Here is a 25,848-nt window from a genome sequence, read left to right on the forward strand (position 1 = left end):
CAAGAAGGAATATGGCAGGAATTTCTCATGGAAACTCAGCTATGTTCTTCAGAAACTATGAGAGGAACAAACCTCTCTTTTTTGACGGATGTGCAGAAAACATCAAATCGAGGAGTTGAGGTTGTTTTATTTTAACACCTAATACAATTCAAATTTAAAGGATTACTTGCACAAAAAAATAAACACATTTGGTATAAAAATTTATCATCACTTTAACACCTTCTTCTTTCTTCTTATGGTCTGCACCTTGTCTGGAGCAGAAACATAGACTAATGGCACAAGTTTGTTTTATTCTACAGCTTTTTGTTTGTTTTTACATACTCAAGTACCCTAGAGGACAACAGCCCGCTGTATACAAGAACCATTTTCTTCAGCCTGCTGAATTAATTTTCATAAAGAACCAAAGCTATAAAGGCATTTTAAAAATCATTGTCTTTTTTTTTTTTTAAGAAGCACTGACTTTTTGCACCATTTATATACATAGTGTTACATAACAGCTCTTGAATACAGTACATGCAGCAGAATATATCTGTTGAATATAAAACATACATTTAAAATCTTGACTTATCAGAATTTTCTGAAGACTGAATAATTGTCGAATGCCCACTGCTTAGAGAAAATGGTTTGATAGTACAAATGTCTGCATATGTTGGCCACTGGAACAATCCAAGGCTTGCTGGAATAGTATCTGCAGCACATCAATGTGCATAAACAGCTTACATACAATGTTAAAACACAACCAGCAAAACCAACCAATAGTTCAAGATCTTATGACTGCTATGTTAACTCTTCTTTAAGTGGTTGCAAGGAAGTGTGGTGGGGGTTCCTCCCCCCACATAAGTCCCCCGTAAAACTTTTAGTATGCAATTTGTTTTCCAGATGAAGATATTTATTTATGTCTGCTGCCTCTCCTCTTCATTGCAGCTGTACACTGTGGACAGTACCATTTCCCTTTTGGTGCTTCTGTCAGTCCAACACATCCATAATGGAACCATTCAATGGGACACTATAAAAATAGAGTTTAGAGAGGGTTTGGGATTTTGCTTTTTTTCTTAAATTGTGATTACATACAATTCTATGAAAAGAAGCGCAAGTACAAAGTGTAAGTTCTGCCTTTCATACCAAGGAAATAATGGGACAAAATGAAAAAAGAGGAGAAATCCATACCCCATACACCCAACAGAATAAGGAAAGCAACAAAAATTCTACGAGTCATATACTGACTCATCTATATAGAAAACAAAGTAAGTATACTGTGCTAAAGATAAATTTAGCTTGACAATAATTTTAAGTGACACTACAGTAATCTTAATCACTCACTTCGGACTGAATGCAGGACAATCTCAGTAAGTACATAATTACATTCACTTGCTCTTTTAAAACTTGCAGTATTTGAATCAGACAATTGGGATTAATACTGACATAGCTAAATGAAATAAAGGCTATTTCAGGTATGTCAAACTTCCTCAGGAAAGAGATGACTTCTGAAAGAATCTGAACTGTGGGGCAGATGAGGAGAAGTTTCTTGAAGAATGCTTCAACTCATGTGCACATTAATTCACATCGTATTTCTCACACAAATATTTAAGTTCTACTTCTGTTTGAAGTTCTCCATGAAATTTTCTATGATCCTGGCACTACTACTACTTCTAACGTCAACTGCAAACTTCTTGCTTTTTCTCTTCTTTACTCTTTGATTTTCTGCATGATTCCTTCAGTCTCATCACAAGTCATGAAAGATGAAATAAGAACAAAAAATTCAAAGCAGTAGAAGTGAAATCTGTGAATATCAGAATAATAAGTGGTACATTCCCAATACTTAAAGAAATTTTCAAGGTTGGAACGTATCTTTTTAAATTTGCAGCTACTAATAAAGAAAATTGTAAGTGTCTAGGATTTTTACCTAAGCAAAAGAAAGCCTTTCAAGCACAAAGAAGTTAGCAAGGAGCAGTTTTGTTTAGAATGGAAGCTCTACACACACCTAAAAGTTCTTAACAGCAAGGTTTGCAGTTTCTGCATACTCCTGTTACACACAGTATTGTGTAACCTTACTGTGATTAAGCAAGGAGAAATACATGAAACTCCTATGTGACTGGAAAGATTAATATTAAAAACATTTTCTTTTATCTCTGCTTGTTCCCACACATCCTGTATGTTTAAGTCTGAAGTGAGGTAGGGGATTTGAATAGAAAAAGGAAAAATAATTACTTTTTTTGTACTGCATATGTAAAAAACAAAGAGCTGTACTTGTCCCTGTTTTCACTAAACTGAAAATATAAGAAGCACTCCAGAAAAGTAACTCCTGTAAGCAATAGTTACATGCACAAGGCTTCTCTTATGAACATTCTGAACTTTATTACTTACATCTTGGTTATCACAGCCAACCATCTCACCATAGGACACCTATTAAAAAAATAAGGAAAAAAACCAACCTTATTAATAAAAACAAAATTTTCAAAGGAGTGGAATTCAAGGTTTTTGTTTCTTTTTTCTTTTACATTAAGAAGTTCTTCCATCAGCAGTGGCAACAATACATTTTTTTGTTGTTCCATAATTGTGTTCACATGTATGTTCCAGGTTGGATTAAAAAAATCTAGCATTCAAAACTCAAACTAAGTACATTTTGGTACTCAGCACTGCAGTTTGGACACCATCAGTCCACTTCTCAAATGTATTTATGCCTCGCATTTTCCTCACACACATGACAACTTCAAGAACTATTCGAAATAAACAATCAAATACTTTCAAAAGAACCAAGAATTCTGTAAACTCTAAAAAAAAAAAAAATAATAAATCTAACACTTAAAACTATAAAATCAGAACAGGCATTTTTAAAAACTCATGCTCTCATTCAGTCTTTCAATTTTCTGAGTGCCTTTTACAAAAATAGTATCTTCTCCATTATTAATTTATTTTGCAAAAGGAGGAAAGTATGAGAGAAAAAGTATTACTCTAACTTAAAATTCTAAGTAAATTCACTGTGATTGTATTCAACTTTGAATTTAATTATTCCTAAATTCTTCAGTAAGAAACTTAGAACTCTCCAGATGTGGCATATCACAGGAAAATTGGTTTGTTTGTTGCTTGGGACTTTGAGTTCATTATTCATGAAATCATGGGGTTGGAAGGGACCTCAAGGATCATGAAGCTCCAACCCCGCTGCCACAGGCAGGGCCACCAAGCTCCCCATTTAATACCAGACCAGGCTCCACAGGGCCCCATCCAACCTGGCCTTGAACACCTCTGAGGACGGGGCATCCACAACCTCTCTGTGCAGCCTGTCCCAGCACTTCACACTCTCTTGGTAAATAAATTCCCCCTGACATCCAACCTAAATCTTCCCTCCTTCAATTTAAAACCATTTTCCAATGTCTTGTCATATTACCACCAAAGAAACAAAAACATTTTATTTGCAGTATTGAAATTCTGCTCTGTTTTTAAATGAGCAATCAGAGCAAGAAGGTCACTTGCAGTGAAACAGTGTATCTGGTTTATTTCAGGTTGATCAATGTTTTTACCTGATTACAGATGCAGTAACGTGGCTCATTTGGATCATAGGTCCAGTCAACCTGGCTATTAGAATCAGACTCTGGTATTACTGCTGTTTGCTGGGACAATTCTTGTGCCAGTGCAGATGAGGAAGAACATGACGACAGAGAGGATGAAGAGGAGGATGATGACGACTGCTGACTTGAGGATTTGTTGTTGTTTCTGAATGAAAGAAAAAAAACAAAACATACCATAATTTAAGTTCATTTACTGGCAAGTAGAATCAATTTTTGTTGACTGAAATACTATAGTATGTAAATCCTGAAGTGACATTCTTTAACACATTTCATTCAAGAACTGCAATAGCAAAACTGAATCTTTTTGGAAATCAGTCTTAACAGCTTATAGTCAGGCTATTCTAACCTATGGAATTGAACAACTCTAAATTGTCAAATGGCTTTACTGAATGCTTTACTTCACATTTTTTTTTTCCCTTACTGATACCCTTAGTGGCAAGCCTCCATTAAGAATATGTAAATGATATAACAGGCATTTGCATTTAATAATGTTACGTTGTCATGCACAATAGATTACTGTTAAGATGACTGATTCTATGCTAATCTCCCTGAAGCATCAGCCGTCACTCCCCTGGAACAATGTCAATATGCAAATTCTATGTTTTTGCTTATAGGTCAGATCTGACACCCAAGACATATGTAGATGAGAAATGATTCTAAAACAAACTTTTTAAGTGAGCTGTGAATGAAAACAAATATGTATGAAGAAAGAAAAAAGAGCAAGTCAGTTTAAAATACAGGCAATCTGGGACAAGATCCTTCAAACAAAACTTTTGAGTCCTCAAATTTACTTCTGATAAAAATCACTTCTTATCATAAGTAAATTTCATTCTGCTTCCTGTCCTAGATGGTCAGACATCACAATATGTACTGCTTATTTATAAAAGTGGCATGAAGCAAATCTCCAGATCTACTTCAAAACCATCTACAAAGCACTGCACAGTATTTCTAACATTTACATTTAGGCCAAGTCTTCTCTCCTGTAGAGAGAAAAAATGAGGAAAGAAACTAGACAATACAACAGACAAAAAAATAAATCAAAATATTTTTTTAAAACCTTGGATTGAATTTGCGTAAGGAAAAAGAAAACAGTGGAGAAAAGAAGAAAGTCCTGTACAAAAAAGGCCAGTATGGAATAATTACTTTCCACTCATGTTTTATAATCCCATGCATATTAAATAAAGTATTTCTAATATGACCTATGACCTTTAAGTGAAAGTTTAGTTGTCAACTGCAGTCAACAAAAAAACCTACTTGCTTTTTCTGCCACTTCGTGAATCTGTGCTTGATGAACTTAATGTCTGTGTTAATGTAGATGCCAGAGCTGATGATGAATACCCAGTTGAATCTCTAGATAATGAAAATTCTCTTCCAAGTTGAAAATCATTGTTCTTAAATGCTTCGTAGCTGGCTTTTAAACTGGATGTTCTTCTTCCTTCCTTCATCTAAAAAAGAATACTGATATTGTATCAGATTATACAGCAGTGTTCTTACTTAAGACATACCGGGCTGCTATTATTGCCACAGATTCACCAGTTATTCTTTTAATAATGTGATGCATAGTAAGTGATAAGAATGGGTGAGAATATCCCACAAGAAAAGGTACAAAATGAGTTGTCCTTTTATGGAAGTTTTAAAGGATGAAACTGTAGCATATAGACAATAATGATGAGAACTACACCACACCAGCTGAAAGTGATCCAAAAAATTACTAGTATTCCTTCTTAATCAATAGCGGGTGGCAGGCTGATGAGAATGTGAGAATGTTTTGACGTTACCTGTGCTGTGGCTTGCACTGCTTGAGCTGCTGCCATGGTAATAGCACCGGCCCCAGATCCTGAAGATAATGAGCCGAGGTTATATGATGCCAATGGTTGAGAAGAGTTTGTATTGTATGCATTGTTTGAAGAGGATGATGAATTATTGTTTCGACACCCTTGATGAACAGAACACATTCATGAAATTCAAAATGAAACTAAATTCCTTTGCATTTTAAGAAGAGTTATATATGACAACCAGTGAAAGATTAGGAACTCCATTTATGCAGAGTGGTCTGATCATTTGGAAAAAAGTTCTAAGAAAATTTTTTGATATTGCTAGTTTTCTACTTAAACATCAACCCTCACGTGCAAGGAATCCTTTTAGAAAGGCAGTCCTCACTATCACACTCAGCTATATATAGACATAACACAGCTGTTATGTCTATATAAGCCCAACCTCAGTTGAAATTATATTGGCTACTGTGACAATTGAGAAGAAATTAGTAATTTGACTGTACAACTAAACTTTCCCTAAGATAACACTTAAAACAGTCTTAGCACTAAAAGCTAAAAATCGTAATTTGAATGCACCAGATTTCCTGACAGCTGTTCAAACGTAGTTCTGTTTCATTTGCCAACTCATGCGAAGTTCCTTAAAGATAAATGACTATGAAAAAAACTATTTAAAATTAATGAACAGCATTAAATTGCCAATGTACTTTACTTACTAATACTCTCTCATAATCTTTCATTTTCTGAGAAAAATCTATGAAATATCCTGATTTTGAAAAGTGACAGGAAGCTGTGCTGTGTTTTTATGCACTAATCAAAGGGCCTTCTTATCTGGCCTCACTTCACACAACACTCAGAAGGATTTGATCATAGCTGAATGCTAGGTCAGAGCAACCCTTATAAGATGAATGAATATTCTTTTCCTACTTTGGAAATTACTGCATGGGCTTCTTTTCCTCAAAATAATGCATGGATCTCTTGTATTTCTACCATTGGATGAATGAAAACCATACTGCTACCCTCTTCCAAACTGTGTAAGTAAAAAAAAAAACAGCCAACACACAGCTGTCAAATGACAACAAAGCCAATGAGCTTCATGCACAACACAGGTGAGTAACAATGTCTGCAATTTCTCATTTCTAAAATGATCGAAAATCCCAGAGGGAAGTGTATGGGTCTCTGATACATATTTAAAAACAAAAACAAACAAACAAACAAAAAAAAACCATGAAAAAAACACATATACAATTGGATTTCTCTTCCCTCTATTAAAAGTAATAAAATGTAAAACAATTAAGACTACCTGGTGTATTTTCTTTAGAGGCATCTGAAGTAAGGGTAGATAGAAGGGCTTCAGATTTAAACTTCTTCTCGGGAACATGATCTGTTGCACCATGGTGAGACGATGGGTTGTGTTTCCTTTCTAAGAAAAACAAATGAAGTGAACTTAAATGGAAAAGCCTTTTCACTTTAAAAGTAAAACTGTTAACAACTACAGATACTAAAATAGCACTTTCAACTAACTGCCATCAGCAAAACCTTTTTATGTCACTCTTGCAGTTTTTCAGAATAGGCATGATCACCATTTAATTACCCCAATTTATCCAGCATTTGGAAAAAAAATATAATAAATGTACTTGATGACAAATATATCTTAAAAGTGAATATGCTTTGATCTATCCAATACTCACTCTCTACTGGAGTGTGTGAATGGGCGTGATGGTTATTCACAGGCTGAGATGGTGTATCCAGCTCCAGGGATCCTAAAAATGGGAGGTAAAAAGACCAGAAAATTTTTGAAGTCTACAATGTAATGGCTTTAATTTTTCTGACACTAAGTTTTTACAATATTAACCAAAACACTGTGCAATTACACTTATATTAATTGGAAGGATTTTAGAGTTACAATCTCCCAAAACAAGTTCCAGGAACAACTAAGTTGAATCACTATCTATCCCACGTTGGAAGGGAACTACAAGGTTTACTGAATTGAATCCCTTTCTTCTCTCAAGAGCACACAAAATTCAAAGCATGTATCTGAAAATACTGTCCAAATGTTTCTTGAATTCCAGCAGCCTGTAGCCAAGACCACTGCCCTGGGCAGCCTGTCCCAGCGCACGACCACCCTCTGGTGAAAAACCTTTGCCTAACACTCATCCGACTTTTTCCTGACACAGCTCCATGCTGTTCCCTCCAGTCCTGTCACTGTCATGAAAGAGGGAGACCTCCTCTCAGCCTTCTGTTTGCTGGGATGAACAAACCAAGGGATCTCTGCTGCTCCTCAGATGCCTTTCCCATCTTCATAGCCCACTTCTGGATGCTAACAGCTTTATGTTCTTCTTATACCATGATGCCCAAAAGTACACACAGTGCTTGAGGTGAGGTGACACCAAGCTGAGTGGTGCGGCTGACATAATGGAAGGAAGGGATGCCATTCAGAGGGACCTCGAGAGGCTAGAAAGGTGGGCCCAGGTGAACCTGATGAGGTTCAATACAGTAAAGTGCAGCGTTTTGCACGCGCTGGAGGAATTCTAGGCATCCATACAGACTGGAAGGAGCAGTCCTTGAGAGCAGCCCTGCGAAGAAGAACCTGGGGGTCTTGATAGATGAAAAGCTTAACATGAGCCAACAGTGTGCCCTTGCAGCTCAGAAAGCAAATGGTATCTTGAGCTCCATCAGAAGAGGGGTGGCCAGCAGGGACAGGGAGGTGATTGTCCCCCTCTACTCTGCTACTGTGATGCCCCATCTGGAATATTGCGTCCAAGTGTGGAGCCCCCAGTAAAAAAAAAGACAGCTGTTGGAGAGGGTCCAGAGGAGAGCCACAAAGATATTCAGGGGACTGCAGCACCTCCCCTACGAAGACAGGCTGAGGGAGTTGGGTTTGTTCAGCCTGGAGAAAAGAAGGCTGCAGCATGACCTCATTGCAGCCTTTCAGTACCTAAAGGGAGCCTGCAAACAGGAGGGGAATCAACTCTTTGAAAGAGTAGATAACTGAAGGACAAGGGGAAATGGTTTTAAGTTGAGGGAGGGAAGATTTAGGTTGGGTGTCAGGGGGAAGTTCTTTACAGAGAGAGTGATGAGGTGCTGGAACAGGCTGCCCAGAGAGGTTGTGAATGCTCTGTCCCTGGAGGTGTTCAAGGCCAGGTTGGATGGGGCCCTGGGCAGACTGGTCTAGTAGTAAATGTAGAGCTTGGTGGCCCTGCATGTGGCAGGGAGGTTGGAGCTTCATGATTCTTGAGGTCCTTTCCAACCCGGGCCATTCTGTGATTCTGTGAGGCTGCACAGCACTGAGTAAGGGGGACAATCTCTTCCCTCGCCCAGCTTGCAGTGTCTGCTGCACCCCAGCCTTGTCACACAAGGTTACTCTTGTTAACCCTTTTAACAGGAAAGTTTTAAAATAGAAATTGCTGACTACTGCTGTGCAACTTTCAAAGAAAAATTAAAATCAAGGTCAATATTGAGAACCAAGAACACTACTTTCAATATGCCACTGCCAGTAAGTTGCATACAGGCCAGTAAAGCTGCACTAGAAGTACTGACAATATGTGCATATTTCAAGTGAAGACTGTAGACACATTTATGAACATAAATATTAAAATGCAGTTAAGAGCTAAACTGTATTAATGATGCGATCTCCCATCTCGTCATATTGACTCAACACATACCAAGACCAGAAATATGTTTCAAGTTGACCTAACATTCTGTCATACATCTGTACTCAAAATCACAGATGTTGAAAATACCCAGACTGGAAATCCAAAAAAGAGGGAGGAAAGGAAAGGCTGAATTCAATTTAATCATGCTGTGATTTAGTCCAAAGGCTGCCCTCTGGAGGAACCTCAATAATATGTTTTTACTCTGATAGCTAAAAATGTTAAGAGGCTTTTCATTCTACCTTACATTTTATTAAGTAATAAATATCTTAAACGCAATCTGGTCACTTGTGTTTTCAGTTTTCAAAATTCTACCTACCTTGCCAAACAAATGGCCCAAATAAAGTTAGCATCAGATCTTAAAACTGCAGCTCGGACTCAAAAATAAACTAGTTGCCCTCTTCTGCAGTAGTTCATTAATAACACCTACTCAGCAGTTTTCTTTTTGTGCTTCTTATTTAAAAAAAAACAAACAAACAAGCAAGCAATTAGAAACAAAATTTTGAGGAAAATTAGCTTTTATGACAAAGTTCAAAGAAAGACTAATTACCCCTTATTTCCTCAGGTGACTTGGGTTACTTTTCACTAGTCTTGGTCATGAAGAACAGTCACTGACTATTAGCTTCATAATAACACATGCTTTAGAAACTTTGGAATTTATCATAATCACATTTGAACTTGACACCTAAATACTAACAGGTATAGAGGGCTGGATTTTTTTCACACTAAGTTTGCCTTAAAACCATCACGTTACATCCCATTTACAGTCTGAATGCTAGCTGTGCAGTGCTGCAGTATTTGCTGAGCTTGCAGGTTTCTTCCTCAAAATGCTCCTCTCTCACCACCTTTTGATAAAATCATCCATTCTCTTCTCTTATAAAAAAAAAAGAGATCCACAAAGTAGGTATCTTTACTTGACAATCCGTGCCTGTAATTGGAATATCCACTCTCCTCTATTTGGTGGCAGTCAACTGGCCCAGTAGGTTAAGCATAGATTGCAATACTTTCCTGAATGCCTACAGTATTAATAACAGTTTTAAAGAATTCTGTACGTTAGTTTAACTATTCATATGTACAACAGCCCTATTAAAAAGAGAAATTATTCTAATTTCTCAGGTGCATTTTGATTCCACTGGTAAAAATCAAGTTTGAACTAAAATTTGAGAATCACTGACTGATAAAAGGTATGCAGATCAAAGCAAAATTGCAAAATGAGTGGAAACACAGTAGACCAATAACAACTTCATCATGTCTTACTTTTGTAAAGCGACAGAAAATCTGTCAAGTATTTTAAGAAAATTATGCATACTTACGTCTCTCTAATATTTCTGTGATTCCAGCATTGTCTGCTTCAAGTTCCATTTTAAATTTAGCAAGTTCCTGATCCAGTTTTCTCAAGTGACGATCTACCTGTATTGGAGACAATGCAACAATAAATAGCGTCCAGTTCTGGAACATGAATAACTACACCAGGCACGTCCAACCCACAGGATGCATGTGACCCAACTCAGCTCACAGTGCAGTGCTGATAAATAACACGGCACTATGGTTAATTTGCAAACAAACCACGTCACTTTTCAAAGATTACAATTTGAGGAGACATTCTATGCAGAAACATGCTGCCACATTTGATGCGTATCGAGGAACGCTTTGCAAAGACAAAACTGCAGAACTAAAAAAGTCTGTCACCTCAACAAAATACTTTAAAAAAAAAGTTAAAACTCAAATGGTAATAAAGAACCTGGTTAAGTGGGCAATACTGATGGTAGGTGGGCTGCTGGACTAGATCATCTTAGAGGTCTTTTCCAACCTTCATGATTCTATGACTGTTATAAAAGCTAGTTACGTGACAGGACATCTTACTGCAAAATAATCAAAACCACTTCCTGATGGTGAGTTTGTTAAGCATATATGAAAAGCACAATGGATATTGTGGGTCCTGATTAATTGAAAAAAAAGAAAAAAGCTTTTTTTTTTTTATACCTCTCCAGTTTGTCTCACCAGACTGCAGTTAGGTGAATTGAAAAAAAATAAGAAAGTATATGAAGAAAAGCCTGTAAAGTAAAGCTACTGACCTCAAATTTTACGCTTTGGTGATAGATAAAAATATTAATACTACAGGTACAGCTCTACTTGCCATTTTCACTAGAGTATTGATAACAAATATAATGTCACTGAAGAAACAGGTTCTTTGGCATCCTTGAAAGACACAGCTATACCTTCTGACTTATTTGAATCAGTAAAAAAATATGTTAAAGCAATCTTTTTTAGCCTTTGTCAACATATCTAACATAGCTACTGAAGGTGACCTAGTGATGGCTGGTAAAAAAAGATGGACTTAGAAAACTAATAGAAGATGATTCAGTTACCATCTGTATCTCACTGCATCAGACATCAAAAAATATATGCGTAGAAGCTTCAAAATTGAATGATGTCATGCAAATCATCAAAGCTGTGAATTTCAGCAAGTCCAAGGGACCGAAACATCGCCAATTCTAAAGTTCATGAAATGTATGGATGCATTTATGGGGTCATCATTTATCTTCCTGATGGCTAAGTCAGGGTAAAATGCTAAAAACACTCTGCAAAGTGCAATCAAGTTCTTTACAGAATCAAAAGGAAAACTTGTGTCAGAACATGAAGATTAAAAATGGCTCACAGACTGAGCATTTTGGATTTGATCATTCATTTAAAAGAGTTACACGTGCTTCTTCAAGGTGAAAAATCACTTTTCTGTGCTTCAGACATTAACAGCATTCGAAATGCAAGTTAAATTATGGCAAGCTGAAGTAACGGAAAATAATTATATGCAGTATGATATGTTGGCTAAACGCTGTCCTGGAAAGAGTGAAAAATATGCAGCTGTGCTTTTCATTTTGATAAAGAAATTCGAGAAGAGGTTTCAGTATTTCCAAATAAATAAATAAATAAATAAATCTTTTTATCTTTTTTTTTTTATATATATATTTGCAACTCCATTTTCAGTCAACTTGTAAACTTCCATTACTTGTAAACTTCCTATGGAATGTATAGAGTTGCAACCAGCATTCAACTCGAAGAAAAATTCTGCCATGTCTCTTTGCCACTTTCATAAGCCCTCTTTCCAGAGAAAAATAGCCAGCCCTCCCTTCACGGTCACATTTATTTATGTCATCAGTTTTTGACAGTATATACATTTGTGGACAATTATTGTCAAGGATGAAGCACAGGAAGAGAAATATTTCATCAAAAATCTCAGATGAATACCCTGAGAACTCACTAGGAGTGGCAACCACTGCCATATAACCAGCGTGAAGCATAAGCTTCACAAAAACAAGGTCAAACATCACATCAGTTTTATGTTTTTGTTGTTTCCTGTTTTTTAGGTTTTAATAAAAACATGTTAAAAATGTTCTGTTACTTAGAAGCATTACATTTATTATGTATTTTATATGTGGCCCGTGGCAATTCCTGTTTGCTGAATGCAGCCCAGACAAGCCAAACGGTTGCACAACCACGAGCTCCACCTTTTTATCTGGTCTGCCAAGAATTGCTCTTCCAGGAGTTCTCCACCATTCAGTACTAAGCATGTATAAGAGTCATGCTATGACAAAGAGTCATAACTTCTTGGCCTCTTACACTTCCCACTCAGTAGAAATACTAGAATTAGCACTAAAATGGGCTGCTGCTCAGCTGCCCAGGGAATCACAGGATTCACCAAAGCTGCATATTGGCTCAGCAACTAGAAGCCCTCCTCTCATTACAGGCGGTGTTCCAAAACACAATGCTATGTGTTTTCTATGAGAAAAGGGGCTAATAGCATTTAGGGTTGTTGTGAGTATGGGTATAGAAACTAGAAGAGAAAAAACAGTACAAAATGCCCTTTAAAAGTGGTTACGCTATACGAAGAAATTACAGGTTTCTTGTAGTTCAATACTTGTACATCTGCCAACATGCATAGAAAGAATGTGTCTGTACTGAACATGTAAGGACTGATGTGCTTTTGAGTAAAGTACGACATACTCTGGGGTACCAAAAACTCACAAAAGAAAAAAAAAAACACTAAACAAAGAACCACCATGTTCAAAATGCCTTCTTCATGCAGAAGAATCATGTACTTATCTTTAAACTACTGCGAAATGAAGAAGTTTTGCACCTAGAGAGGGAATGTTCCAACATTCAGTAGTAGTTGGAAGGAGAATCAACCAAACAAATATTTGTTTTACGTCTACTGTATTTTAGAGCAATAACTTGCAACTTTTGCTCTCCGAGAAAGTGTGAAGTAAATATACTTAAAACCCAAAATGCATACTTTACAAGGTGGAATAGCTTGCCTGTGGTCCCTTTTCAAAACCAAGTACAACTAGAAGGAGAATACATTAAAACCTTACGATTTCTCAAATTATTTCTCTATATTTTACAACAGTGTACTAGCAACAAAATTCCTAGGAGTCAGTAAAACATTAAGTGTCTTTCTAAAAGAAAAAAAAAAAAATCTGTTTGAAGCTGACCTAAGAGTACAAGTAACACAATTATAGCATTTATTAAGATGTTCTGAATTCCTGAAGACATAAATTTAGGTAATGCACTACAAGCCTTTTGTCTACTTACCAAATCATATATTTGATTAGCCAGCTGTACTTTCTCATCTGCATCTTCCAAAGCCTTGTAATAATCCTGGTATAAAGAGAATGCTTTTAAGTCACAAATGTAACTGAATTAATTTCAGTTGTTTTAAGCTATTTTAACCTAGCACAAAGTGTAAATTAAAAGTAGAAACTGAATCAGTTTTCAGAAAGACTCTGAAACTGCTGTAAAGAGCAGTAAGCTAAATGTTAGATGAGAGCTATATCAGCTATTTATTGCTTAGAAAAAGCAAAACTGCAGGACATGGACACTTCCTCCTACAGTGACACTTACATGTCACAATATGGTTCACTGCAAGAAAAGAAATAGCCTTTGATGTATTTTACACTATGCAGCATTATGGACTCAACAAGAAATGATGTCTTTTACTTGAAACTATTGTCCTTCAAATGATGCTACTGTGATTGGAGGTCTTTTCAGCACTGTAGTTAAACATATAGAAAATGAAGTATATAATTTAAATTAGTGTATTTTAAAAATACTTCAATAAATTATTATAAAATAAACTTACTAAAGATGCAATTTTAAAATCTGCTCTAAATAATGACAAACCATAGATAAGTCCCCTTTTAAAGTTAGTGTAAGCATATTTATCTCTAGGTTCAAACAAGTTTAAGTGCCTTTTTATTTCAATTTCCACTGAAGAGTACCTCGCTCAGGTAAAAACTCAGATCTTAATCCTATTAAAGTCTTTTTTTTTTCTTCTTAATTTACTCCAGTGAAGTCAGAGTTTTGACTTACATTGTGTTTTGTTGATTTTGGTGGTTTTTTTTTTTAAAGATTATTTGTTTTAATTAAGGAAAGAATAAACCTTGCTTGTCTAAGGGGCTGAAGTTTCAAGTGTAGGAGGACTAGAAAGGATTTTTCTCCTGACAAAATGATGGACTACCCTGCTAACAATACCAACAACACCAAGTGTCAAATGATAAAACAAAACAGCAACACAGCTGTCTTCTCAGTCTTCTCTCTAATGGTACATATGCCATATAAATACTACATACAAAGACAGGCGCAGAATCAGAGGGGATGTTGAAGTTAAGATGGAAAAATATCCTTTAAAAGAATGCCAACTAACTTACAAAGTTTCAAGTCATACAAGCAGGAAGAAAATACCCAAGTTGAAATTCTAGTACCTGGTTTCATCACTCCAATATTCACTTTTTAAAAAATTTAATGATAGTAGCAAATACTTGGCAAAACTTAAAAGAAATGCTTTATCAAAGAAACTTTCCTGTCATTTTTCTCCTCTAAGGAAGTTCTATGCATCTCTGTGAAAGCCCAGAGGAAGTCACAGTTCTGAACACTTAAGACTTCACTCAATTATAAACTGTTTTTTCCTAAGGTTATCTTCTTTTAAAAAAACAAATGCAGCCCACTCCCGTGATATCCTTACTTTTTTGATTGATGTCATCTGTTCTTCTCTCCATTCAGGTTTGTTTTTCTTTGCGTTCATAAAAAATTCATTGACCCTCTGCTCGAGCTGATCCATTGCATCTGCACAGGGAAATATTAAGGTAAATATTATCTTCTCACATACATAAACATTACAAAACAAAGTGGAATTTTTTTCTGAAACGAAGTTGACAGGACTGAGGTGTAAATAATTATAGCAAAAACAAGTAAGTAAATAAAAAGAACGAAACAAGGGACAGCGGACAGAGGAGGGAAATATTTACCTTAATTTCCAAGAAGCAGAATTGCATTCTGGTAGGATTCTCATCAAGTTTCTTGTGCTCTCCACATGGGAAAGGCAGGACGCCAAGTTCTAAAGATTTTTTGCCCCCAAGAGCAGTGGTGGTGACTTAAAGCACGACCCAAACTCCTCACCCAGGGCTCTAGACTGCTGACTTTGGAAAATTCTAGCCAGTTACAAACTGAGCAGTGAACAAAATGTTCTCTAAGAGAAACAGTCAAATACAAAACCAAATAATTGGAAAAATTAGTGCCTCAGAAGAGAAGAGCAACCTAAGAGTCAACCCTTAACTCAAGGCCCTTCCACAATATGCTAGGAAGAACAAGAGCAATTGAAAACACAAGTTTATTCCCATCCCCTAACTCCCACGCTGTAGAACAAAGAGGTAAATGCACTGATGGGATACCATGGACAGGATTCTTTCTTACATGCAGCTCAGAAATATCTCAAGGGGAAAAAGTAAAATAATTACTCAACATACTATAAGAAAGGAAAATGTCAACCATAAGTTACTTGTCTGGTTATTTATTGAAGCAGGAAGAGGGATTTACTTTCCTTTCCTTCCACCATCCTTTATAAAAAACATCAAGTTTAATATTTCAACAGCTGGACACTCGTGCATGCAGCAACTTGCATACGTCCAAAACCAAACAGCTGCTTCAGTCAAACTAACCCTGACAGCTTGGCTAGTCTCAAGATAAGGGACAGTACTGCAATTATTATAATGTTTTAAACAGAACTTTCAGCAATACAATCCAGACAAGTTTCAAGTTAAACATAACAATGCACCACCGACCTACAGACTTCGGGCTCTCAGTGTAAAACAATAAAGATGCTTTCAGAAGCCAGCATTAAAACTGCACCGTATGGTAGAGTGGGGATGAGGTAAAGAAACCAAGTATCCAGCTCAAGAAACCAATGAATCTGCAGGTATAGTTAATTCCTTAAATCCAACAGAGCCTGAAGTCTTTTCATTTTGCAAATCCTCAAGAACAATCAGAACTAGTTGCTCACGCAAATGATGAAAAATCAAGCATAGTAAGTGAGCAAAGAATTTTTGATGCTACCTATGCAGGTAATCTCCAGAATCAAAACCAACAGGAAACTAACAACTTTAGACAGGAATGATAAGAATTTATCCCAAGCCAAAATAGTCGTTGCCAAGGCTCAAAACAAGATGACTCAAATCCAGACAGACAAAGCAGTCAAATGAACATTTTCCATTTGCACTGTGTTATGCTTAGGGAGGATGATGACTGAGCAACAAGTGAGGCTTCCAAAAGGTTTGTTCTTCCATCAAATGACTATAATTTGGTCCATAAAGCTGAAGGACAAAAGGTTCTACCTCCTATTCCCAGCCTGAAAACAACTGAGAGATTATTACTATACAGCTCCATAGACTGAGGAATAAAAGTAATTATAAAATTCTTTTTTTTTTATTGAGAACAGATATCAGTCTGGGTGAAACTGCTTAAGTGAAAACTTCCATAGAAACTTGGTCTCTCCTGAAAGAGAAGAACTGGCAAACAGGAATGCAGGGCAGCTCTACTACATCACATGGAAGGTCCTCCATAGTATACTTCAGTCTCTTCAGCTTCTCTCCCCTCTCACCTCTCTTTCATCTGTGCTACTTCATTCAGACATGGTAATTTCTTAGAACAGATTCTCAAAGAGAGCTGACAGAAATTCTATTAGAAGACAGGCTTTTTTTCTAGAGCTTGGCTGGTAATCCATGACTTGAACCTACATAGAGGGAAAACATTCTGTACTCCACATGCAAATGTCTCAGAGCTCATGACTGACTTTCAACTCTGATGTTCTTCACTTTTCCCACAGGAGCCTTACCAGGGTACACAGCATATGCTGATTTATCTTCTGATGATGATGATGATGATGCCTACCCCATTCAAAGTCTGAATCATCTGAACACCATTAACTCTCAAACACAACAGCTGTGTTATCTCTAAATGAAGTTTTGTGCAGGTTTCTGGGCCAATACCACCTGCCAAAACACTGTTCTGATACAGGTCAGAGACACTGATCCCTCATATCAACTTCTGGGTCACAGCATCACAACAGTCCACGGGTTCACATGAAGTATTCAGCATGAGCTATCAAACTGCCAGCTGAAGAGATGTGAGTCCAGAGGTTTCATAATGCATAGGATGCCTTGTCACTCATTGCAAGAATCCTCAAAGAACCAAAAACCTTCCTCTGGCCATAAGGTTGGTTTTTGTATACAAATATTCAGTGTTTTTCACAACTTCCAGTTAAAGCAAGGGAAATGACACCACTGCAGCCATGGCAGCACTGACTGGCACTAATAAACACCCAGGAGAAAGCCTGAGGTCTCACTTCAAAATATAATAGGTTAAACTATTGGTTTAAAGAATCACAGAATCACAGGGTTTGGAAGGAAGTCCTGAGGATTATCCAGTCCAATCCCTTGCTAAAGCAGGTCCTCCAGAGTAGGTTACAAAGGAAAGCATCCTGGTGAGTCTTGAGTATCTCCAGAGGAGACTCCACAACTTCTGGGCAGCCTGTTCCAATGCTGTCACCCTCACAGCAAGGAAGTTTTCCTCATGTTTGTATGGAACTTCCTGTGTTCCTGTCTGCACCTGTTGCCCCTTGTCTGTCGCTGGGGACCACTGAAAAGAGCCCACCCCATCCATTTGACTCCTGCATTTCAGACATTTATCAACAGTGATGCAATCCTCTCCCTGTCTTCTCTTCTCCAGGCTGATCAGTGCCAGAGCTACGCTCCTACACTAAGATACTACACCTAAGATACTAAAAGCATGGTGTAGACTTTTATATTACTGTCTAACACTCAGCTGTTATTTCAACATTTGCTCTTTCTCTCATCCTTCTTTGAGATACTCCAATCCCTCTGGCACTGAGGAACCCTCTCATCTCTTGTCTAAGTTACATTAATAAAGACCTTTGCCTCTCACTTGCAGACGAACACATTTATTGTGTGTTAACACAGCAACACCTCACTGGGTGCTGTGGGACACGAGTACCAGAAGGGATTGCTGGAGAGGATCAAAGGGGAACGCATCCTGGAAACAGCTGCATGTGCTAAGCTCATACAAAATGAAGGAAACGTGTATGTGGTTAAGTGTCAGCTAAAGCATAAAAGCACAGGGAAAAATCTCATTCTTGTATGCTGTGGTGAGAGGAGCTGGCTGGAAGGTCTCAGAACCAGCACGACCTGCTGAAAGAGTGGGGTGCAGCTCCTGTTCCAAACCACCATCACTGCTCTTAGGGACCAAAAACCTAGAGAGTTTGGGACGTGCCACCCACAAGGCCCCAGGGAGCAGCACAAGCGCAGCAGCCGACCAGCGCCGCGTGGATGGGGGCCGGGACGCCAGTCACTGTCAGCGCACGGGGCGAGCGCGCCCCGCCCCTCGCTGCGTGTCGGCAGCTCCCCGCCGCGGGCCGGGCCTCCGCAGCGCCGCCTCCCGCCGCCGCCAAGCCGGAGAAGACGCCCGGCGGCCGGCTGCCGGGACGGGGCGACGGGACGCCGTTCCCCGCGGTGGAGCGGAGCGGAGCTAGCGGAGCTGCCGGAGCGTGGGGTGGCGGCGGGATGCGAGCGGCCCGGGCCGGGTGGCGGGGAGCCGCGGGGAGCGGCAGGGCCCGCGGAAATCGAAGCGCCTTCGGCGACGGCCCTTCGCTCCCCGTTCCCCACATCGCCGACCGCCGGCCGCCTTCCCGCCACGCGGCGGGGCGCAGGGAGAGGCGGGGCGCGAGCGCCCCCTGCTGGCGGGGCGGACGGGGAGCGGGAGGCGGAGGGCAGCGGCGGGAGGCGGAGGGGAGGGGGCGGGCAGAGGAGGGGGCGGGACTCACGTACTCTGCACCTGCAGGTCCATCTCGCGCATCTCGGTGAACCTGTCGCGCAGATCCATGGGAAGCTGCTCGATCACTGCGGGCACACGGAGGGAGGGGCGGGGGAGAGAGGGGGGGGTGTCAGTCGCTCACCGCCGTGGGGGAGGGGGCGCCGCCACGTCGCCGCGCCCTCTCCCCGGCTCCCCTCCGCCGGCCGTGCCCGGCCGCCCGGCGTCCCCGTCCCGCACACACTCACTCTCCAGATAGTCCTCCAGATACAGCATGGCGGCGGCCGGGCCAGCGCCAAGGGGCTTCTCGCTAACGCGGGCTCGTCCCTTCCAATATGGCGCCGCCGCCAACAACACCGGCGGCTCGACTCAGCGAAAACAACATTGGCGGCTGACGGCGCCCGCCTCGGCCGCGCCGCGATTGGCTGCCCGCACTCGTGACGCGCCCGCGGCTGGCGCTGCTCTCGCGGCATCACGGGAAATAGAGTTCCGCGGGGGCCAGCCGGGGAGCCACGCGTGCCGCCGTGCGCCTCCTGCGGCGGGGGCGGGACCGGGAGGGCGGTGCGTCCCGTCCCGTCCCGTCCCTCCGCTGCTCTGGTGTTGTGGGGAGTGTGATATGGGGGAGTTGCGTAGAAAAAGTAAAATAGAAATGTCATGAAAGGAGTTAATGTGTAGCTGTTATGCCTTGTGGCGTGTGACACGCTGTAAGGAGAGCCGCTCTATAGCACGCACAGCGACGCAGGCACCAGGCGACAGTCCGACTTCAGTTTCTTTGGGCTCAGAACTATTGCTAAGAGTAGAGAATGCATTGCAGCCACGTAGTATTGACTGCAATCCAGTTACAGTGCTTACTGTAGTAGGTTTTAAAATGTTGAGGGCTGAAGGTTTTCATGTGCTTTGAATTCCTGAAGTGCTTCATTTCATTACTGCTTTAGCATCGTTTTGTTGGTTTAGTTATGGACAAGCGCATGGAAGAAGGCGATGATTGCTTTTATCCAGGCCTGCTTACAATACAACTCGATTTTCAGCAGATTTTCCGCTGAGAGGGGGAATCTCTGTGGACCACACTGTGTCAGGTGTGGGCAGGGGGAGTGCAGGAGCTGCCGTAGCAGAACAGAGGGGATTTCCATATGTTCTTGTTTATGTGTTGTCATCTGTTGCATGCATATGAGCAAGTAAAGGATGTGCGCGCTTAAACCATGTCCAAGTAAAAACCTGCATTTGCTTTGTGACAGGAGTCCTGGACAGCCAGGGAGTTGGGACCTTGTCAGAGAAGCACAGAATGGCCCAGGTTGGAAGGGACTTCACGGATCACAAAGCTCTCACCCCCCCACCACAGGCAGGGCCAGCAACCTCCACATTTAATACTAGACTCACCCGACTGCTTGAATGCCCTGGTTTTCATGCCTGGCTTTCCCACGTGCTCATCTTGACGAGCTTTGGGTATAACCAGTAAAATCATCCCTGTGGGTTATCGTGCAGGGATATTTTCATCTAACTCCTGTAAGTTGTGCTGCCCACGTCTAAGAACCACTACTCTTGTGGCTATGTCTCAGTCATTCCTTTTAGTAGCAGTGTGTGCCCGGATAACATTAGTGGAAGGGGAAAATGAGACTTAGGCTTGCTAACAGAATGGCTGACAAAATTCCAGGGGCTGGCACCTGAGTGTGCCTGTTTATGCTTCACAGTTCATTGTTACATGTGAGAGACCTTTAAAAAATCGAAAGCTTGTTTGTTAACTCTTCATTGTAGTATTCATTAAAACACTTAAAACGAGATCAGAGCGAATTATGCAGTTGAATACAAGTGAAGCTACTATTTAACTTTGCCCAGTATCTGAGTAGAGTCAAACAGGTACTTAATTTGTAGTCTCCTGTAGTCTTCATTGGTATTTATTTTTTAACAAATAGAAAAATGTAACATTTTCCATTTCTGCCAATGTTAACTCATATTGCATAGTTAAATGAGTAACCACGCTAAATTCAGTAGGATTGTTTTCAAGAACTGATTGCTAGTGGTTTGATTCGAAAGAATTGGCATAGAGCTAGCCAGCCCATCCCTGGCTGACGCTCCAGATCTCAGCTCCTGCTGCTAGGTTCCTGTGCTCTCTTCTCAGAAGAAAGCCTCTCAGCCTTTTACATACAGGGATTGCTGACATGCAGCGTAGAAAGTCAAACCAATTTGTTGCTGACAACTTGCCTGTTTGCACAGAACTTTAGGATGCAGTGACAACTGAGTGGCCCCAGACAAGGGTGCAACAGTGCCAGCATACAGCTACCAGGCTGGGCAGTGTGTTTGCTTTTCTTTGGCACCTGCCAGTGCTGTGCTGCAGAAGTCCTGGCTGATGGGCCAGAATCCATTCACCACGGTGCACTTCTGCAAGGATATGGTGTTGTGGCAGCGTTCAGAGCTGTTTTGTCTGCCAAAGCCAGTATCAGGCCGGTTGATCTCCTCACTTATTTTATTATCATTCTCCCTTTTCCTGTTTGTTACATGCTATTCTGCTGCTGCTGCTGTTGTTTTTCCATTCTCTTCAGTTCTCTCTGTCTCACAGTCCAGCTGTCCCTCCCAGCTGCCACGGAGCCCATCATTGCCCATATTCCACTGCTGCTGATACAGGGACATCACCCACAACCACATACTCACTGCAGGAAATAACTGTCATTCCGTTGTACTGCACACCATGGCTGTTGGAGGACATTTGTTAAATAACTAAACTGTCTTGAGACTGAGTGCCATGTAAGAGTTACAGCATGATCGTATTTGTTCTGGACAATCAACTTCATGTAATGGGAAACTCCGTTTGAAGCCAGATCCTAGGAAAAAGCAGGATGTGGCTATCAGATAAATAATGTTACCCTTGTCTAGTACAGCACTATGCAGAAACTTCACACTTCAGTCAAATGATCCTCAAAAGGGCAAATTTGGCCCAGCAGTATTGTGGCTGCATGGTTATCGAACTGAGAAATCACACTGATTTTCTACTTATTACAAACTCTTTCAAATTCTTCAGATTCACATTCTTATTTCTGGAAACAAATCCATGACCTCAGATAATTAATTTACTTCAACAGTCAACAGGAAAATGGATCTGCCATTTATCTTTCAGCTTGACTTTGTATACAGACTCAGGCAATTACATCTCCATCTTTTAGTTAATTTTGTCTGCTACAGACTCAGTTAAATTTACTTGCAGATTTCAGTTATTTCCTGAAAGTCTGCAGGATATGAGTGATCACTGTTTGTGTATTAATCATTGAGATGTTTTTATCCTGACTTCCTTAGGAAATAAAGCTTCCATAGGCACTTTGCTTTTCTGTGTGCACACTTTATCCTTTCTCTCTGCCTTGTCTCTTCGGAATTAATTGACTAATCAACCAATCTGAAAGAAAAATAGTCCTTCTAAGAGATTGTATATGCCTTAAATGCTGTGTTGTCCCCAATATATTTTCTTTTTCTTTCTTTCATTGTGGAAAACGTTGCAAAAAATCTACAGGAGAGCTTCAGTCATTGAATGTGACTTGTGAGGTACTGGTATAAGCCAGTGCACAAGGCACCAATTTAAGTAGTTCTGCTGTTCAAAGAATATCTGGTTTTATTTACTTGATTTTTATTTATTAAAATCCTTAATGCTGGATTACATGGCGTGCATGTGAATAAAGTTTAAAAATTATATTTTATTGAATATTTAAACACTTCTAATAAAAGTTTAATTTTGAAATGTCTGTAACTGATTATCTATAATGAAGGATGTATCCTACCTTTTTAAAACTGTCAGATTTATAGTCATACATTTTCCCATAAGATCAGCAAATTCTTGTGGCTGGAAGTGGTCCGTAGCTGGTAACTTTTTCACCAAGAAATGATATAAGTGGCTGCTATTACATTAATAGCATAGAAGAGCATGGGTTGACACGATCTATCTCCCGTGTTGCTCAAAAGACATGTCCTCTGAGAACTTGGCCCTGCAGATAGAGCAGGTTAAAAAAAAAAGAGATGAAAATTAGGTGATGACAGTGCACTTATTGCCTTCTTCCCAAATTCATGTACTGGTGGCCTTCTTTGTCCCTGGAGCAAATTCACAGAAGGTAAAAGTAGCAGCAGGAGAAGGAAATACTCTTGAGAAACTTGCCAAGAAAGTGACATTATGATTGACTGAAGGAGTACAGCTGCTGCAGGAAAGGACACAGACTTTGAGGGCAGGCATGAATTTTCACTGCTCCTGGGCATGCATTATCAGGTCTGTGAGGACAACACAGAAATCACCTCCTTCATGATCATTAAACACGAGTTGTGCAGAAATTAGGACATCCAAAAATCTGGAGTTTAGACTCAGATGAGTTGTAAGAGAGCACATGTCTTCGTGACAGACTGCAAACACTTTAACTTCTTACCAAGGAGATGACCTACTGCAATTGAGCACAAAGTGCAAACCTGCCCCTTTTCTAAAATCACCCTGTGCTTATGTTAGACAAAACTTGGAGAAAGAAAAAAAGGAAAATATTACTGCTAGATGTATTCAAGATGGTAGTAGTATTGTAGCTGCATTGCTCTAAGATAAAATGAAGTGATCTTTCTGGGAAAGCTAATGTACAAGGTAATAATGTTATTAGAGATGTATACAGTTGATGAAAATACAGCCAATTTGGGGAACTCATAAGCTCTTCTTCAGCTGTTCTATTTACATTTTTCATGTGGTGTTTCTAACTTGTACAAATATTTCACTTCACCTAAACATTCCTGTTTTATATATCCTTGGTCAAATCTGCAACATAATTAAAAATATATTTGCTTAACTTACAACTGAATTTGTTATACTCTAGTGACTAGCATCAGGTACATTTAAAGATATTATTATCATTTTTGTTCAGAAATGCAAATTCATAGTCCCTTGTGTGGTGACCATGAATTTTGCCCATTAAATTTGTTGACATCACAGAAAAGTTGTAAAAATTAAGGGCTTCAACATAAAAATTGAGCTATTTCATCTGAGGGTGCAGTAAGAATTTATGATGTATCAGCAACTCGAAGCTAATGAGGGAGGAGGACATGTCTTTATTAAAAAAAAAGTACTTGCTATTAATTAACTGTCAATTGTTTATAAGAAAGTAATGAAATTACTACACTTTTAATCCCAATTTTAAAATAAAATATTTCTTCCCATTAACTAGAAATCCTCTATTCCACTCAGTTATAATCTCAAATCTCCTGATGTGTCTCTGCTCATAAAGATTAATGCAAAACACTTGGGAATGCAGCTAACTGGGAATTCTTCAAAGCAACTTTTTTTAAATTTTTTTTTCTTGTATTTGGAAAATGTTCATTCACTATATATTAAGGCATTTGCAAGTACACTGGTGCTTCAACATAGCTTTTACAGAAATCTAAAACTAAAGACAACAAGAGGGATAATCAGGATAATAAATGAGCCTAGTGGTAATTAAACTTTCCTGGGAGATGCAAAGGAAGCTCAGAATTCTTCTCTTACTTATGTTAGGTGTTGGGCTTGAGCTTTTCTCTTCTTGATTTTAACAAAGTTCACAGATAGATGTGAGGGAAACCACCGTGGTGACAGTCCAGTGATTATAGTATCTCAAATACCAGGTACTCAGCTTCATGGCTCTGTTGGTGAGAAATTATTCAAAATATACAAATACAAAACATCCTAATTGATCTCTAGGTCTGGAGCAGGAAGGAATGGTAGACTTGGGGAGTGAACTTGAATCTTCTGTATCCACTATCAGACTGTTATCTGTACATCTATAAAATTGAAAGGTTTTTTGCCATTTAATGAAGAAGTGTACTTAAGAAACCCTAAAAATTTTACAGGATCAGAAAACCATTTCACGGTTTCGTGATGCTGAGCATCTTTCATCAATATGGGATAGATTTAATCAAAATTATTTATGTATACACAAACTTGGTTCTGTTTCAGTTCAAATACAGATGTATTTATATTCTGATGCCATTAATGTTGACTTTTGCTAGCAGTGAAATCTGGTACTCTGTGATTGACAGTGAACACTAAACTGTATATAGAATGGGAGACTTTCATTTGACAGAAAGCTTGAGGAATTTAATGTAGCTTCCAAGAGAGCTGTTGTTGAGAAAAAAAACAGTGGCCGCTAAATTGTCCGTGTAAGGTTGTAGTTTTAAAATAATATTTATCTGATAATTAACATAGCAACAGATAAGTACATGATAAAAATAGAAACAGTCATCATTCGTTTTTATCATGGATGTCAGCGTTTGGGAATTATATCTGGCCTATTTTTCCATTTTGAGGCAAAAGATAAATGCAGATTAAAAATACTTGCGCTAAAGAATATTTACAAAGAAGGAAAGCCTGAAATAGTATGTCTTAGTAGGTCTCTTCTTTTGTAAACACAGTTAACATAGAAGGTTCTGCCAGAAGATGATGATTAATGATTCTGTACACTATAGATTTGCATTATGTAATGCATCTCATATCTGTGAAATTAGGACTGTAATTTGTCATTGTCTAGAGCTAAAATTAACACAGGTAATTTACAAGAATAGATTATGGCATTTGATAATTGCTTTTTTTTTTTTTTTTTTTTTTAAATAATGTGGTCTTATGCTTGAATAAATGTTAGCTCTCAGAGCAATGCATTCATTTTCTGTGTAGTGACGTGCAGTGGCCAGATAATCAATTATACATTTGTTTAGCTAAAATGACTA

General features: G+C 39.2%; 1 protein-coding gene across 3 annotated transcripts; it reads right to left on the reverse strand.

Annotated features, from left to right (window-relative positions):
* Positions 1-107: 107 nt before the first annotated feature.
* ING3 (inhibitor of growth family member 3) lies at positions 108-19,582 on the reverse strand. Of its 3 annotated transcripts, none has more exons than XM_085218773.1 (12): positions 19,395-19,582; positions 19,164-19,235; positions 15,011-15,111; positions 13,582-13,647; positions 10,305-10,401; positions 7,030-7,101; positions 6,642-6,761; positions 5,345-5,403; positions 4,821-5,011; positions 3,519-3,711; positions 2,365-2,403; positions 108-1,006 (listed from the first exon to the last, which is right to left on the reverse strand). In XM_085218773.1, exons 1-12 carry the CDS (start codon positions 19,420-19,422, stop codon positions 890-892), a joined length of 1,155 nt encoding a protein of 384 aa, XP_085074899.1. In that variant the 5' UTR covers positions 19,423-19,582; the 3' UTR covers positions 108-889. The 3 variants fall into 3 exon arrangements, with proteins under 3 accessions (XP_085074899.1, XP_085074893.1, XP_085074906.1); XM_085218767.1 differs by having other exon boundaries at positions 5,345-5,502; positions 19,395-19,580; XM_085218780.1 differs by having other exon boundaries at positions 5,345-5,502; positions 19,171-19,235; positions 19,395-19,579.
* Between the last annotated feature and the right edge of the window lie 6,266 nt (positions 19,583-25,848).

The sequence above is a fragment of the Meleagris gallopavo genome, chromosome 1, assembly GCF_905368555.1.
Source record: "Meleagris gallopavo chromosome 1, MGAL_WU_HG_1.1, whole genome shotgun sequence".
Classification (NCBI taxonomy): Eukaryota; Metazoa; Chordata; class Aves; order Galliformes; family Phasianidae; genus Meleagris; species Meleagris gallopavo.

Coding starts and splice junctions, on each gene's coding strand:
- ING3 (XM_085218767.1), bottom strand. CDS start 19,422: ATGCTGTATCTGGAGGACTATCTGGAGA. Junction 7,102..10,304: donor CACAGAAATATTAGAGAGAC/GTAAGTATGCAT, acceptor TCCCATTTTTAG/GATCCCTGGAGCTGGATACA. Junction 1,007..2,364: donor TTGGCTGTGATAACCAAGAT/GTAAGTAATAAA, acceptor CTATTTTTATAG/TGTCCCATTGAATGGTTCCA.